Source organism: Lepisma saccharinum, chromosome 3, assembly GCF_977018435.1.
Source record: "Lepisma saccharinum chromosome 3, izLepSacc3.1, whole genome shotgun sequence".
Taxonomy (NCBI): domain Eukaryota; kingdom Metazoa; phylum Arthropoda; class Insecta; order Zygentoma; family Lepismatidae; genus Lepisma; species Lepisma saccharinum.
In genome coordinates this window covers 96,509,316-96,523,500 of record NC_139231.1, presented here as the reverse complement: position 1 = coordinate 96,523,500, position 14,185 = coordinate 96,509,316, and the positions used below count along the sequence as shown (strand labels likewise).

Sequence of the window (14,185 nt, the reverse complement as noted above, 5' to 3'; positions counted from 1 at the left end):
ACTCATTAACCTGCTTGTCTGCCAAAATTGAATACTATTTACAAAATGTATAATGATTTCGTAACAAAAGTGATTCTTACCTGTTTAAAACTTTGGCGGCATCGGTTGACATGCAGTATTTTAATCAAAGTTTTAAATTGGTAAGACTCACTTTTGTTTCCCGGTTCGAAGTATTGGCATACGTGTTCTCTGTGAGTATTTCTTCATACTCTGTCCCAGGAATCTCTGGAGCAAGTAAACGAAAGCAATTCCCTGCTCAAGTTGTGACTCGAGAGGAGTCGACCAATGAACGCACGAGATAGGAAGTGAGTGCATGGAGGGGTAAATGCGGCTGCAGTTACCAACCGTTTGCATTGCTTTTGATAGCCCACTCGCTTTCTACCATTCTCCGTCGTTATGCGCGGCCTTGCTTCACAGATTTGCGAGACAAGAGTGCAATCATCACTTATCGTTACTATTAGCCTAAAGTGGCTGAAAAACTACTCTAAATGACAAACTCAAATGCAGATAGTCAACTACTGGGAGAAAAAGTTGACCTTTTGAGTCTTAGTACCGAGTTTGGCAACATTGTTAAACGAAAGCAAGCTTTACTTTATTCAATATCTCCCTTTCACTTAATATGATAACATTAGTTCTAGTCTGTTAAAGGAGCTATAATGTTGTGAAACTTTGAAATGTACTTCAGTCAGACGCAGAATAGAGTTCATCAAACTTTAAAAGTTATTTACAATAGAAATAAACCAATTCACAAATATTTTTAAAAAAATGGCTAGTTTGTCATATTTAGTGAACATAGAGCTACCACTCAGTGCAAAATTATAGAGGAAAATTAATCCACCCATCACAAATGGGTTTGTATTGAAAATGAAGTACCACGAGGAATACATTGGAGTCAACTTTGAATAATTTATATGTCAACGATTTTCACGAAGCTCTAGCTCATTGCATTTAACATCAACATGCAGATTCCACGTGAACATGATGAAAAAAAAAAGGACCAGGGCACAAACTACAGAATCTGTTGCAGACCTCGTTAGTTAGCCTTTGTGAGGCTTTGAAGTTAGGTATACACAACTCTTATGTATAAATAGACTGATTTAATGTTAGAAAATATGAAAAAAATAGCTTTACTTCAAGTATAATATCGAATTTCGGCAATTTACTGTAAATATTGAATGCAGAGGTGTCGCATGGAAAACGTGACTGACGGCGCTGATTCCAAGACTTTAGTAACCCTTGTTCTATTCTGTGCCCACTGTAAGATCGAAGTCACCGTAAACAAATTAACTTAATTTATTGATTTGTTTTATTTCACTTCGCGTTTCTGCCACTTTTGGATAATTGCGAAGATGCTTGGTGATAAGATGAAATAGATGAAGAGACAATCACAAGAGACAGGAAACAACAAAAGTACCATAGAGACCATTGGTCAAAACGCCAGAGCTTTGGTAGTCTGCAAAATGCAGTCCAGGGTATACTACGTGAAAGTGAGGTTGACATTTGTATGTCTTTGGAAAGGATCACCCCACAAATACACTTGTCTTGGGAGAGAAATTATATTGTTTGTTTTTCATGGAAGCTATCTCGAATTTGTTTTTCAGTCCACTTTATGCACAGATGAACCAATCCGGACTGGTCCTACTTTCTAAAGTGAGATCCGATCTGCGTACTATGTGACTCTATCGAGTAAAGGCCCCAGGACGTGAAAGCGTTACCACTACGTAGGAATATAATGTATATGACAAACGTATTACCACTGAATTAAGGTATAGGATATGAATTGAAGACTATAATTGGTAAACGCTGTAAGTGCCACAAGAATTCAAACACCGTTTTCCACGTTAAACTGTGAAATGTGCCATGCTTTTTTATGTGGTAAATGTGTAATGTGGCTGGTAGCCCTCTAAGTAGTTCAAAGGGCGTGTAAAGAGGTCACTAGTGTGCACGTTCTTACGGGCTGATGTGCGGAACGATGCGATTTCCCAACACTTTCGCTTTTGGCACTTACAACGTTTACCACTTTTAGTCCTCAATTATGTAACTATTGTCAATTTCATCCGAGAGACTAGCTGAATTAATAATAGTCCAGAGTGAAGGAACTACTACTTCCAAGTCACGTGGATTAGTTCCATTGACTCCTCCTCGACAAACTTACTGAAAAGCCGTATCAACACAACTTCGTTCATTTCATAGCCATGTATCTTTGTATCCACCGCACCTCCATAAATCATACACGAATCTGCCATCAAGATTAAAACCCCAGCATTGCACAATAACGTGAAATGTTGACTTTAGGTGTGTCGTGGCAAGATCAGAAAACCATTGATCACGATTTCGGAGTGACCTTCTACAGACCTACGAGAGGGAAATCCGATTACAACTGCTAATATCTAATCAGCAATGCCGCCCACATGCTAGCGCGAAGGGAGGTAGGGCGGGATTCCTGAGAGAAAGCACCGAGACATGGAGGTGGATATGTTTAACATGAGGGATCTCTCTTTCTCCACACACACACACACATAATAATGAAGACATTGAAACGTCTATGTGATGAATAAATCTGTCGATATGGATGGAGGAGGGTCTGCATTTGCAATTGGACATGAGAATCGCTGTCCCGAAGGTTCAAAGTTGTACATGCTAGTGTCTAGGTTTGAATCCCGGATTTATGTTTACGTCATAGACTTTGTTATCTTGGCAGGTTAAGTGTACTTCAACACACGTGATATGTGGCCATGGAGATGTTCCTGTTGCAAGATAATTTTCAAGTCATTTTTGGAATGCCACCTCTTCAATGCTCCTTATCAACCCTGTTTACTTATGGTCAGTTATGAGCATGTTTGCATAAATTTTGAACGTACTCTTTGATTTCAAAAGCATCAACATTGAGTAAACCTTGCTTACACGTTCTCAAACTAGTCTGAGAGTGTGGAACATGGAATAGCATTACTCATGGGGAATTCACAGCCACGAAATACATTCGTTATGCCTGTCCAGATCCATATTTCCAACCTTCGAAATCCCTTCGGATACCTGCTGTTGGAAACTCCTTGCAGCTTACCACGTAACTTGTGCATTGTGTCCGCATGCCAGATTTGTATCGGGTCGGAAAATATTACGTGAAAAACTGGAGTACCAAAGAAAGAGGTATTGGTGGAATGCTCGAGGAATGCGAAGTGGTCACTTGGCGAATTTTTCAAGACAATCCACCACGTCCTTCGAAAGAGGGCCATCACACATCCTGAAACGAGGACAAGATTGCTACCGCATGGCATCCATAAATCCTGAGATTTAATCTGAGCTATGGCCGCTGTTCTGGCTGGCAAAGGTGCTCAAGGAAATATGTCTGCCCCCTTATATTATTTCTTACATCTTTTTCGCCAGGATTATTATTTTTTCTTCTTTTTTTTTTGTATTGGAAGATATGTGATAATTCTTTGACCACAATCTTTTTTAGGCTACGCAATAACAGGACGTGAAATATGACTGAACTACTGGCTCGGAGAAAAATAAGTCTTCACTGTCTAAAGAATTGCTGTATAGTGTTGCAATATTTTCACAGTTCAAGTCTCAGACTCTGTTCCACGCCAGTTTCAAAGTCATAATATTCGTTTAGCAGTCTAGTATATGATGAACAACATGCAAGTTGTTTTTTCCGCTCGGAGCCTGTGTCACAACGATGTAAAATATGGCCAAGACCTGAAAGGATCCGGGGTTCATGTAATCATCATAAGCCCGAAATCGGATTTAGTGTTTCAAAACTGAACGATTTATTTAATCACCAGTGACACCTGGATATTGAACTTTTGCTAACAATAGAGGTAATGGAATTGCCTCACCTATATGTATTCAACAACAGGTTTCACTGCTCCTAGTAAACATCAAATACGAAGAAGGACACTAAAGTGTGATACTTTTTAGGATAAAGGCCACCCTCTCTCTCTCTCTCTCTCTCTCTCTCTCTCTCTCTCTCTCTCTCTCTCTCTCTCTCTCTCTATCCCTGGCCTTATTGCCGCTCAGTGTTGCCTAACTACTGTTTTTCGACCAACTGTCTGGGAAAATTATGCACATGAAATGTAACTCCAAGCACGGATAACCCCTCAAAGTAAGCTCCACACATGTACAGAATCACTACAGTGATACAATGCGGGCAGAATCACCACAATAATACTGGCAACACTGCAGCCAAGCCACTGCGGTAGAAAGAAGGAATTATTGATGCAGGGAAGGGAGGAGTGTGGATGTTTGACTTTCATCTTCCTCTATTCGTGTAACACTGTATAGCGTTTCCGATAGTCTCAAAAGTGCGGGACAGTGAAGGTCTGAGATCAGGCCCGGATTTATATATGTCTAGGCAAAAGGCTAATATCTTCGTGAAGCCCTTTCAGTCCTTGCAGGCCAAGTTATGCCATCTGGTTAGTTACATTATTTATATTTTAACATAATATTCTATTTCGTGACCTATTTCTAAACAATTTTTACCCAATGGAGACCCCCTTTGGAGAAATATAAAAGGAAAGCATTACTCTCTGGTTTAAGTTATGTTTGGTGTTTCGTATTGACTGCTTCGAGGCTGGACACTTCGTCGAGACTTTATCTTCGAGACCGAAGCAACTCGAGTCAAAATGAGACCGATAACGAACCAGACCGTATTATGTCAAGTATAGTCTCATCACGACTCGAAACCATCTTTACAAAATTGTGACTCTCTCTAATCTAGGCTTGCGTCATCAGTGACTGATGATATTTCCTTTTTGACAATGTAAATACCACTTTGCAGGCAAAAGCAAATATCGTGGCAAAATAATAAAATAACACGGACAGACAGGGTAACGTGTATAAATATGTTCTTTCCAGAAACGTGGAAAAGTGCTGCCTAGAGGTTTGTGAACGGATGTTTTAGAAAGCCGAATCGTTTGCTTCGTATTTCCACATTCGTTTCCATGGTGACGGAAATTCTGCTTAGCGATATGGTTGCTACGCCAAATGCTTTCAAAGAACGGCTCTCGGAGTGCAATCGCAACAGAAATTAAACTCAACATGCTGGTGTTGACTAACGTATATAAACTGTATATTTTGTTATTGGAAGATTTTGTGTTGGACTCTCTGTGGTTCGGAGCCATATATATAACAAAAAGTTCCAGTTTTATTTCGTTTCTCTGGATAAGAATCTTATTAGTAAAAAGTTACGATTGTGAAATTGTAAAAGGAAAACTTTTATAGACAACTATCTAACTAACTAACTCTCTAGCCTTCTTAAACTCGAAGGTGTATGGCTGCAGCAACACAAGCCTTCCATCTGTCCCTATCCTGCGCAAGATCAATCCGATCTTTTCCATCCTTACCGATTTCCTTTAGGTTCATTTCAACATTATCCCTCCATCTTAGTCTTGGCCTTCCCACATGCCTCGTGCCACATGGCCTGTCCACCTAAGTCTTCTTGATTTAATTATTCTAATAATATCTGGACAGAAATACAAATTGTGCAGTTCTAGATTGCGTAACCTTCTCCACTCACCTGTCTCCTCGTCCCTTTTAGGTCCAAATATTTTCATAAGGATTCTAGACACTTCATAACCTTCATTAATACGTATTAATGAGAATTAATGACCACGTTTTGTTATTAAGATTCCCAAATATATACTCTTGAATTCTCTGCTTATAAAAGGTTTCACAGATTAGCATATAACAACTCACGAAACACTTTTGCGCCTCGAGATAAACATGGTTATCAGCCCTGACCGTTATGCAGACTGCTTTAAACGAATTAAGACCATACTTCAGTTATGCAGAGGGTTATTATCCAAAAGGCCCCACGCACATAATAGCAATCGCCGAGGCCCGAAAAGACATTTTAACAACGCGATTCCTCCATCAGCGTTAACGATATGCTTTTATGTCTCAATGTGGCGAACCGACAGCCCGCGTACTCCCATACATCATCAATATCATCAACGGAAACAAATCGCCTCGCTGGATGCGAGATAGCGTGCTCGCCTCGCCGTAGGTAAAGGTGTTTGTAGCGGTTAGGGGGGGGGGGGGCAGATCCGCTCACCACATTTTGGTGATACTATCTTTACAAAAAAAACCTACGGCAATTCACGCGATTCTCCCCACCAGCGAGAAATAATAACAGGAAAAATATAATAGTTATGAAAGGACTAGTTCTTTTTTTGAAGGATTCCTTCCTTGTAATAGATCGTATCTCCCTCACCCTCCACGCAATTGTGTTCCAAAGGAAAAGTTCTTAGAAATAAAATGGGGATGGTTTTGTCTTCACGTCGTTGATTATATATTTATCCATCTCGTCTTTTCTCCTTGCAAGAAGGATGGAAGGGGGGACGAGGAAATAACGAAAAACCTGTCTTTGGTTTGTGAAATATTGTCTCCTCCTAAGAACCTGTAATTATGGGAGTAGAGATACCTCCTCGTTATCTGTAAGGGCATGATCAGCTAAAGGTCCACATCACACAACTCGATATTAAGAGTTCTTGCTTGTACTGTATTGGCTGGGTTTTTTCCCAAAACGTTTGTTGATGTCTTTAGTATCTTTCATTATAGTCGTGATTATTGTCGCTTTATTTCATTTTTGTCGGAAGGAGAAATATATTTGCATTTATTACTACCTTAACATCATTCCTAAACTTGTGTGTTACGAGAGATACGCTGCTGTATGTCTTTTCTTAAAGTATTCCCCCTTTGTTCAAATCTGTGTTAATTTTCAGATTAGAACTTCAACTATGACTCAAAATTTATATAAGTTAGGCAAGGAGCACACATGTGATCTGTTAATACAATTAGCTTTTTCTTCTACAAAAAGCAACCACCTCGGTGGCCCAGAGCGTTGAGTGGTCGACTAAGCATGTTACCACCGAAGATTTCTGGTTCTGTCCCTGCCTGGATATGAGTATATCTTTCAAAGTGTTCCAGGGGAGCTCCACTCGGCAACACACAAAATAAACTTAAAGAAGCGGGAATGAAGTATTGGTATTGGTTCTTGTTTTATCTCTGTAATAATGGTATTCTAATTGTGGTTTTAGATTTAAATTTGTATCTTTCGTATATTATTTGTTTACATTATAAGTATAAATGTTTATTTTTATTTTTTCTACTGGAACAATGATTTTCAGAAAGTGTCAATTGTAATATGTATTTGACAAGGGTTTGTTTTAAGGTCGAAACACGCCCGCTCAATAAACGCGATTCAATTCTATTCTATTCTACATGAATTTCAACTAATGATCATCTAACCTAATTGTCCAAATTAGCCTAAAGAGGCAGAGAAGCAACGCCACTTAAGAATAATACAAATATAAATTATTTGCAATTTTCAAGAAATTGTTTTTTTTTTCTAAATTACATTTGTGTTTTCTACGTTTTGTACTTCAAATTTATATTTTAAGACCTTGAGACACTCCTCTTGTAGCAGTCGCCCTGTAAGCAAGCCCCCTCCCCCCCACCCAGGTTCGTTTCCTGGTTGGTGGAACATTGCACAGAGCTTTGGAACCCACTTTAAACTCTAGATCCAGTCCTGATTCCCTATCTGAGGGCAAGCTAGTGATACACAAACAACTCTCTTTCAAATATACTGAGACTTAAAAGCCGAATAATTCACTCAATATTTGTTTCAATATGGTAACATTAAAAATAAACTTCTCTGCAGCAGTCATATGCTCTCTTGAAAAATATGGGTAGGTGTACTCTTCTGTGATATTTGAAGTATGTTTTTTAGTACTTTCCTGAGAAGACTTGAGATATAAACATTATTTGCCCATGAATTTCAATTATTTCCGAATACAGGACCTTTAGTATTTCAAATCTTTGATGAGTAATAAACTAGAATATTATTTCTTCTTGTTCGCTGAACTTGGGGAAGGAGACATAGAAACGGAGGAATTTTCTGCCACCTCTAAATTGAACATTGGTATAAAATGCTGTTCATCCATTTTTTTGTGGTTTTGGTTGACATAGTAATGAGGATCCTAAATGGTTGAAATGTGGTTTCTACGAACCAGCAAAGCCGCCGGCGAAACAGCTATTCTTGAGAAAGATGTTACCAAAGAGTCATTAAGGAGAACTTACGTGCCGGCATCAGATGAAACTGACAGGGCTTCTTCTGCTGGCCGACCTCGTTCTCCGCCCAGCACGCCAGGGTACCGTAGTCCATCTCGCTGGCGGGCGTGTAATCAAGTTGGCTAACCAGACCGTGGCTGGTGACTCGGAAGCCCGGTATTGGAAGGACGTCCCTCGTCTTGTTGTAGGTCCACCGGAATTTCACCACAGGAGGGTCGGCCTCGACCTCACATCGAACTTTCAGCGTTTCGTGGCGAAGAGCTCCGACCTGGGTTGATGTGACCCCCTCTCTGCATCTTGGAGAGACTGAAAGATCGATACAATGTTATGGTCAGTGAGCGAACTTGCAGATTCATTCTTGATTATTGTGTTACACAACAATTAAATGGACACTGTTACCATTAATTTGAACCAAATTATAATTAGCAATTCAATTCTTCTCTGAAACTGGTCTGGTGATGTTGATTCATGATGAATTGTTTGTACTTTTAACCACTGTACTTGGTAATATTGCATCATGCACTCCCCAACCAAATAAAACTACTGAACTACAAACACTTTCGTAGGGCAGTATATGATTCATTGATTGATGATCAGAAGCAAAGTAAAACCACATACGATTAAGAACTAAAATTTTCTGTGAATTATTGAAAAAAACTGGACTGAAACTAAGTAATAATATATGTATTTAATTATTTTTTTCATTTATTTGCACACACGTACTGTATAATTTATAGGGATACAAATTTATGGTAAATAAAAACTGAGGAGAGCGGTAAATGAAATATTAGATCAGCGGTATATACCAGCGGTGGAAAAAAGAACACAAAAAAACAGACTAAACTTATCGCTGCTACAGCTAGCAAGTTCAATGAAACTGGAAGTTTAGTAGACATTCGGGGGAAGAAAGGAATGCATCTTGACAGGAAGCGAAGTTTTCGAACTGAGATTATGTGCATGGGAAATCCCAATTTGGTGCGTCTTCCTGATGTGATCGAAGATAAAACGTTCTTCAGCTGCAAGTGGTAGGAAACTTTTGGCAAACGTTTCGTTACAAATCGACAGTTTGCGCGCACAACCTCGATTGCCGGTTTTTGCGTGTTTTCTACTTAATTTGATGATATTTCACGGTTATTTCGCGAAAAAGCATTTATTTCGTGGAAAAGCACACATTTCGCATTACTTCTCGAATAAACCTCATGCATATTTCATCATTGGGGGTGTAGTTACGTCCAGAATGTTCAAAATTGCATCTTTTTTTCACATTTCGCGATTTCGCGCATCGCGAAAATTCAATGTCCCTAATAATTTATCATCTGTTTCCTTTTTGTAATTTTCTTTGTGCAGTATTAGTAGGTTTTTTCTATGTAAGTTCTTTTATGTTATTTTATTTATGTAATGTGTTATAATCTTCATGTATAATAATGTACTCTGCTACATCTTTCTTTGTGGGGTTAGGTGGTAGATCAGCATTCGCTGAACCTCGCCCAAGAATAAAGACCATTTAATTGAAATTCAATTGAACAGATTCTCCTCAAGAAACCTAATTTAGCTACGTAAAGACAATATACTATATTGAAGACTGAGACAGAACGAGTTTGTGAAATGTTGGCACACACAAAACGAAGTTCAGTGGTTAAAGTGCAATCCTGTTATGTTAAAAAATGAAGTTTGAATTTTTGTCCAAACCGGCTTTTACTGTATTCCAATCCATGCTTTTCTAACCTCAGCCAGAGAGCGCTTGTCCAAGACAATTTACACAACCCTTTTCTATCCTCAACATTTGATCAAAGCTAGACCAACTCTTGTCATACTATAGCCTTCATGCCAGTCCAGTCATATCCTGTCTTTTGTTTCAGTTCTAATCGAATTGCAAGTGTGATTCTAGTCGGACTGCCTGACCCAACCTGCTCCCTCATTACCAAATGCCAGACCAGCTGCTTGCTGAATCCTAATTCTATTGCTTGCCCAATCGTAAATGGAAGGCTTGTTCAATCCTAGTCGTAGCTCTTAATGGCTGCTTATCTCTAGACAAACAGATTATACTACACAAGTCTTAAATCTAATTTAAAGAATTTGTTTTAGTATTATCATGTAGCTGCATGCCTTTTTGTTCGCTGTCGAGTCTGCATGTTTGCGACTAGTATGTTGAGTTATGAATGGTAATAAAGAATACCTGTGCTAGCTCATTACTAACATAGAATGTGTATTCACTGTAATCAGTTAAACAATTTTGATTTAATGATAATTATGCATTGTGCTTCTCGAGATATCAGACCAATACCACATAAAACGATGTTATTTTTAACACTCAGTTACCATCTCAATACAGAATGAAGCGTTTGTCTCCTTCTTTGTAAACAACATTGTGCATACACATTCGTCAAAATCTTTGCATCAGGACATCCAAGAAGAGCAGTGATAGATTAGGTACAAACCAAAGTAACCAATCCTTAGTTGTTTAGATTAAGCATTACACCTTGATAGCAGTACACTCCTTGCAACTTTGACCCCTGACGCACGTTCCCATTAGATGTAAGCCACGACTGAATAATTCGTACGCTCCATATATGTGCTAGCGGATGTTGTCCTCGAGTAGACAAGACACAGACACATCGCTCCGCTCCTCTGTAAGATGTCTATCTTGACACTGGAACGTTGGAATGAGCACATTCAAGTTTTTATCTAAATGATTGTTGTAAATCGTGCACGTGCCATGTTGCGGATCGCAGGGGGCGCATATTGAACGATCTCTTCTGTAAAAGCGAATTTGCATTCGTTGCGAATGTGGTTGTGTTGTCTACATCCAGCCAAAGAGTATGCAGAACACATTTGAAATTGTCAGCAAGATGATTTTCTTATTTTTATCACTATTGCGAATCTTCGATGGCCCAGGGTGACTGGCTCTGATGATGAAGTTTGTTCTTTTAAAAACCTATCAATAACTGTCTATCCTCCTCGCAGATATTAACATAGATATATTATTTTATTAGCGTTTTGTTATTTAGAGTCGCTTTCCTGCCACTTTTGGCAAATCACGACAATGAGAATGATTAATTATTACATTAAATAGATGTAAGGACACACACAATGAACATACTTGCCCAGATCGATATTCGAACCCAGGAACTTCGGTGGCGAGAACGCAAGTCGATCATTTAACGCGCTCGGACACCACACCGACAACAAGAGGAATAAAAACAGTATAAAATACAAAAATACAGTGCAAGATCAACCTTTGTCATAAAATAGGTTATCGGTCTGAATATATATATATATATATATATTGACTACTTTACATCGCTTTTCTACCTATGGTTAATAGCAGTGATGAGGATAAACTATGAAATGATAAAACATATGATAGGACAAACACAATGGCATAAAATCATGACGTAACGAGGATTGGAATTTAGAACCAAGCCCTGGTAGCACATTCTGTTGACCACTCGTCCACAAAGTTGAGTGAAAATATGTCGTAAAGTTTAAGTTGTATATAGAATTGAAGTAAAGATATTGAATAGGGATTAACATAACCAAAGGAATCGCATAACGATAACATATTGTACAGTTCATAGAAGGCTATTTCTCTACTAGTAGAAGATAATCTCGGAGACTGAGCTCGTGATCTTGCCTCAGAAAGTTCCGGGTTGGTGTTCTGATCTGAACATAGGCGTTCCTTTGTGTGTGTTCATCAATTTCATTCAATGATATTTCATCCCATTGTCGCGATCAATCTTAAGGCGGGCGAGGTATAAAAGTAACGCAAAAATAAATTAAAACAAAATTCACTCATACAAGGAAGTAGCATACACGAAATGGTACACGGTTACTGCAAATTAATTTAGTGTGTGTTGAGTTTAAATATGAGGCAAAGAATGATACGCCCTTCTACTTGCTTCCCCCACTCCCTCTACCAACTACAACTGATCCTTCTAAACTATGTGCTTTGTGAATGTAGAGCTGTGCATGAGGAATTTCAAACATGTGAATCCTATGTTGCAATGCGCGGAATCCATGCTCAGCAAAGAAGCAGCCATTTGGTTCGGATGATCACGTTCCTAGCATCGGTGACAGGGAGGATCTTAAGAGTATACAGACTGCGGGATTCGAATTAGAGATCGGAGAATTTACTTCGCTATGCGATTAAATATTAAAGGGAATGATGTAGAGATGTGCACGCAAAAAGGCATCTGCGGCTAGGACATTCTTCTTCAACTAACTTGGCCATCAACACAGTAAAGTATAAGAACACAAGATTGTTAATTGAGAAAATTTTTTCTTTGTACTGTTGCAGTTAGCTTTGAAATGTATTTTTATGTATGCCATTTGCTTCACTGCATGTTGCAATGTGGACGCTGCTAGATTTACCCTTTTACCTATTTTGTGCAATATGAAATAGAGAATATATATAATGAAACATATTTTAGTGACAATATTGGGGTTGTGGCACAGTCTTCAACACTAAATAAAACGTGGTCCAGCATTTCATCACAAATTTCCCCGCGTGAAATTGCTGAAATGGTCCTGTCATCTGTCAATTCTTAGCTATTCCCACATTTCTACTTCATTTCGTAGGAATTAAATTGCAAACAGTAATCTCGCGAACGTTTCCACAGCGTGAAATTTCTCCATCTTTAAAAAAAAAGGTTCACCGTAGGAGACGGTGCCACATTGTAAGCCTGATGAATGACTGACTCCGGATTTGAGCTCGAGCTCGTCGAATCGGCAAATTACATTTCAAGAAGATTTTCAGAGGATCTTTTTTCGGCGTTAATGAGACAGAATGGCAGAATTGCATCAATCGAAATGGGATTTTTTTTAAAAAATCCAGTTTCCGGAAGGTGATTTCCGTAGATTTGTGTTGTTAGGATCTAATATATTTTAGCCTGTTATTAGTTCAATCGAGATTGAAAATTAGATTCAAGGAATTTGTCAACAGAGAGTAAATCAAATTATTTGCTTATGTTGCTTGTGTTAATTTCATCCGAAGAAGATTCATCAGGATTTATAGGTAAGACTACTGAAGTATAATAAGCTAAATTGCACATACGCGTCACAATATATTGCAGACAATTATCTGCATGTTTTTCTTACACATTTTAGCTGGCATTGTGAATTGTTTTGGATATTTTAAGTCTGAAATATAACACAGACTAAATATATACTTAAGATATTACTGACAGCCATTTTGCCCCGGATGTATGGGTAAATATGACCCCCTGTTCTATATTAAATCATTTTAGTTGTTATTCTCAGCTATGTTGTAACAATATATAGTATTTTTGTATAGCTACATACGTCTAAACAAATTTATATTCTAAGAAGAAAGTTAGTAGAACATAAAAGTACACTCAAATGCAATTATCAGCCAAATTGCCAAACTATCACTTACCTTACTCCAAGAGGTCTTAAAATGATGTTTTCTTAGCATGCAATGTTAATTGGACATTATCCATTGTTTACTGATTTAAACAGTACTTATTTTAACATCACGTTTCTTCTGAAGATGAGAGAAGAAGTGGTATCTTGAAACGGAGTGTTAGAATAAGTATTGTCAATAATATTCAGAGAATTATATTGTTTTCTGCCGTGAAAATTTAAGGAAAGATGCAGAGCGAAGCCAAGTATCGCAGATAACTCAACTGAAGAGATGTTTCATCACTTTACCACATGATCGCATCACTAACAGGTAACACATTAAGCACGATCGTTTTGTCTGAGAGGATCGTTTTGCCCTGGTCTCCTATTTTTTTTAAAAAATAATTGTTTTGGAAGCATACATGTTTATGCTTTTACTTCTTGATTTCTCATGACAAATTTTCAGAAACTACAGAACGTTTTAAAAGAGTGGGGTATTTTTTATATCCATTACCCATAGTGATGAAGAAATATTAAACTCTATATGTGTAGTAATGCATTTCTAGCATCTAAAGATCCATGCCCTCGTTGTCATGAATCTCACGAAAACGAGAGTGTGATTATCAAAAGTTGGCAAAACTGACAAACCCTATCAAAAGAGCACATTTGCTGCATTTAACTGTAGATACAAAGAAGCACCCTGTTAACCAGCTACACCCCTCGTACCCGCACAAAACAATCAGGAAGAATT

At 38.3% G+C, this 14,185-nt stretch overlaps 1 protein-coding gene across 1 annotated transcript in view; it reads right to left on the bottom strand.

Moving 5' to 3' along the window:
• LOC145985616 (adhesion molecule nephrin-like) overlaps positions 1 to 14,185 on the bottom strand; it is a 375,184-nt gene that overhangs the window by 28,908 nt on the left and 332,091 nt on the right. The window contains exon 11 of the mRNA XM_083119686.1: positions 8,083 to 8,379. Within this exon, the coding sequence (XP_082975812.1) occupies positions 8,083 to 8,379 (297 nt within the window). The remainder of the gene's footprint in view (positions 1 to 8,082; positions 8,380 to 14,185) is intronic.